The sequence below is a fragment of the Phalaenopsis equestris genome, unplaced genomic scaffold (genome assembly GCF_001263595.1).
Source record: "Phalaenopsis equestris unplaced genomic scaffold, ASM126359v1 Scaffold197235, whole genome shotgun sequence".
Classification (NCBI taxonomy): Eukaryota; Viridiplantae; Streptophyta; class Magnoliopsida; order Asparagales; family Orchidaceae; genus Phalaenopsis; species Phalaenopsis equestris.
This window is the reverse complement of record NW_018217184.1, coordinates 1-1936: the sequence shown is the minus strand read 5'-3', so window position 1 is coordinate 1936 and position 1936 is coordinate 1. Positions and strand designations below refer to the sequence as shown.

Below are 1936 nucleotides of genomic sequence, written 5' to 3'. Positions count from 1 at the left end.
ATCAAAATTCTTTTTTAATGGTTAATTGCAATTTCTTTTTCTTTAACATTTTGATACCCTACTTTGTTGTTCCCTTGGGTTCCTTGTTTGGGTCACTTTTACTTTTTCTTACGATAAGTTGACGTTTTACAGGATTCATGGCTTGATCTAGCAAGAGCATTTTCAAATGAAAGGACTTTGTTCTCCTTAAATCCCCGTCTGCAAGTATGTACAGTTACATGTTTAAAATGTTTATTTTTTTTGCAGAATATACACCTAATGAGCTGTCTGATTCATTATCCTGTAGCGTTCTCTAGCGGAAAACCTTGTTTGTGCAGCTTCTAGCTTGAAAGATGCAGAGGCCTCCAATCAGTTAGTTGATTAATGAATTTTTGCGTTTTTCCTTGTTTCCAGTTTTTCTATAGGATTTTTTGACCTTGTGATAGTGGTCAATGCTCTTAGGTATGTGAGGGATCTCATTGGACCAATGACTTCATACCTTGCAGAAATATCTGCTAGGAATGATCTCAAGGATGTTGCCCAATTGCCAGACGCAATGTATATGGTAGGGTCTCTTTTTCTTCTTTGTGCTTTCACACCTGTTCTGATTATAAACTTGAGTAGTAATCTTATTCGATTAGTACTAATGGCTGATGATTTGTATAGGTGAATTGTTTGTTGGAAAGGTTGATAGGTGTAGCTAGAGCAACTCAACCCCGCACTCAAAAGGCTGTATTTGATGTGTGTGTTGCTGTAGTAAACCCTCTAATTACTCTTCTAGAAGCTTACAAAAATCAGGTACAGTTCTTGATAAGAATCTCTCATCCTTTGATTTAAGACTTTTGGGACATCCTTTTTCTGCTGATTGTAACTTGGCTAATTTCTTGTCATGATTTATCAATCGTTATAGCCTGCAGTTGTGTACCTGATAATAAAGTTCACTGTTGACTTGGTTGATGGACAAGTTACATTCCTTAATGCTAAAGATACCTCTGTTTTGGTTAGCTTCTGTCTGCAGCTGCTTCAAATTTACTCTTCCCTAAATATTGGGAAAGTAAGTCCTCATGTCATGTAGTTCTTTTTCTTTCCGTAGCAACTACCAGCTAAATTTTTTTCTTATTGAATTTGTAGTGGATGCATAAGGACATGGCATCCTATAAATTAAGTGCCCAATATTATTGTGTATTGTGTCTGTTTCATGGGTTACATATGTACCGAATGATTTAGTGCATGTGGTAAACTTCAGCAGTCCTATTTTCTAACTTAGTTCTACTTTTACTTGAAAAGCTATCATTGTCTCATTCAAAAATCGTGTTGAGCGGGGCTCAAGTTGAGGATTATAAGGATTTGCTTGCCTTGCTTCAGCTCCTCACGAACCTGTGCTCCAAAGAGTTGGTATGAGATAATTACATCATCAGCAGTTGGTTTTGTGGAAGAGTTTTGATGATTGATTATCTCAGTTTTTTTATGTAGATTGACTTTTCTCCGGATGAACCAGGTAGCCCAGATATTGCCGAGGTAAGTGTTCTATGATATTCATAGTAGAGCCAGTTAGAAGGTTGTTTATTTTTCTCTTATACAGGTCATCTTTGTCGGTTTGCACATCGTGAGCCCTTTAATTTCATTTGATCTTCTAAAATTTCCCAAGCTCAGCGGTTGTGTAAGTTCAGCATATTTTTGGAAATGATTAGATTTTAGACAGATTTTTTGACAGTCCTCGGTTGCAGTATTTTAGGCTTATATCACATATGTTGGAAGTGTACCCAGAGAAAGTTGTTCTATTAGCAAAGGAGGCTTTTGCTCAAGTAATTGCAGCCATTGACTTCGGCATTCAGCACCAGGTACGTTTAATTTTCCTCAAAAAGCAATGTTAACGATAAATAATGCATCAACTAGGTGCAATTGACTTTTTTCAAATGGTGAAAAGCAAGATAAATAGATTAAGATTGATCACCTT

At 36.4% G+C, this 1936-nt stretch overlaps 1 protein-coding gene across 1 annotated transcript; it reads left to right on the top strand.

Moving 5' to 3' along the window:
• Positions 1-132: 132 nt before the first annotated feature.
• Positions 133-1848, top strand: LOC110035310 (exportin-4-like; the record flags this gene model as incomplete). Its single annotated transcript, XM_020739544.1, has 9 exons — positions 133-204; positions 287-351; positions 442-544; positions 646-777; positions 890-1033; positions 1267-1374; positions 1453-1497; positions 1562-1639; positions 1707-1848. Coding segments are annotated over 9 exons (889 nt in total), but the record flags the coding sequence as incomplete, so codon positions are not given.
• Between the last annotated feature and the right edge of the window lie 88 nt (positions 1849-1936).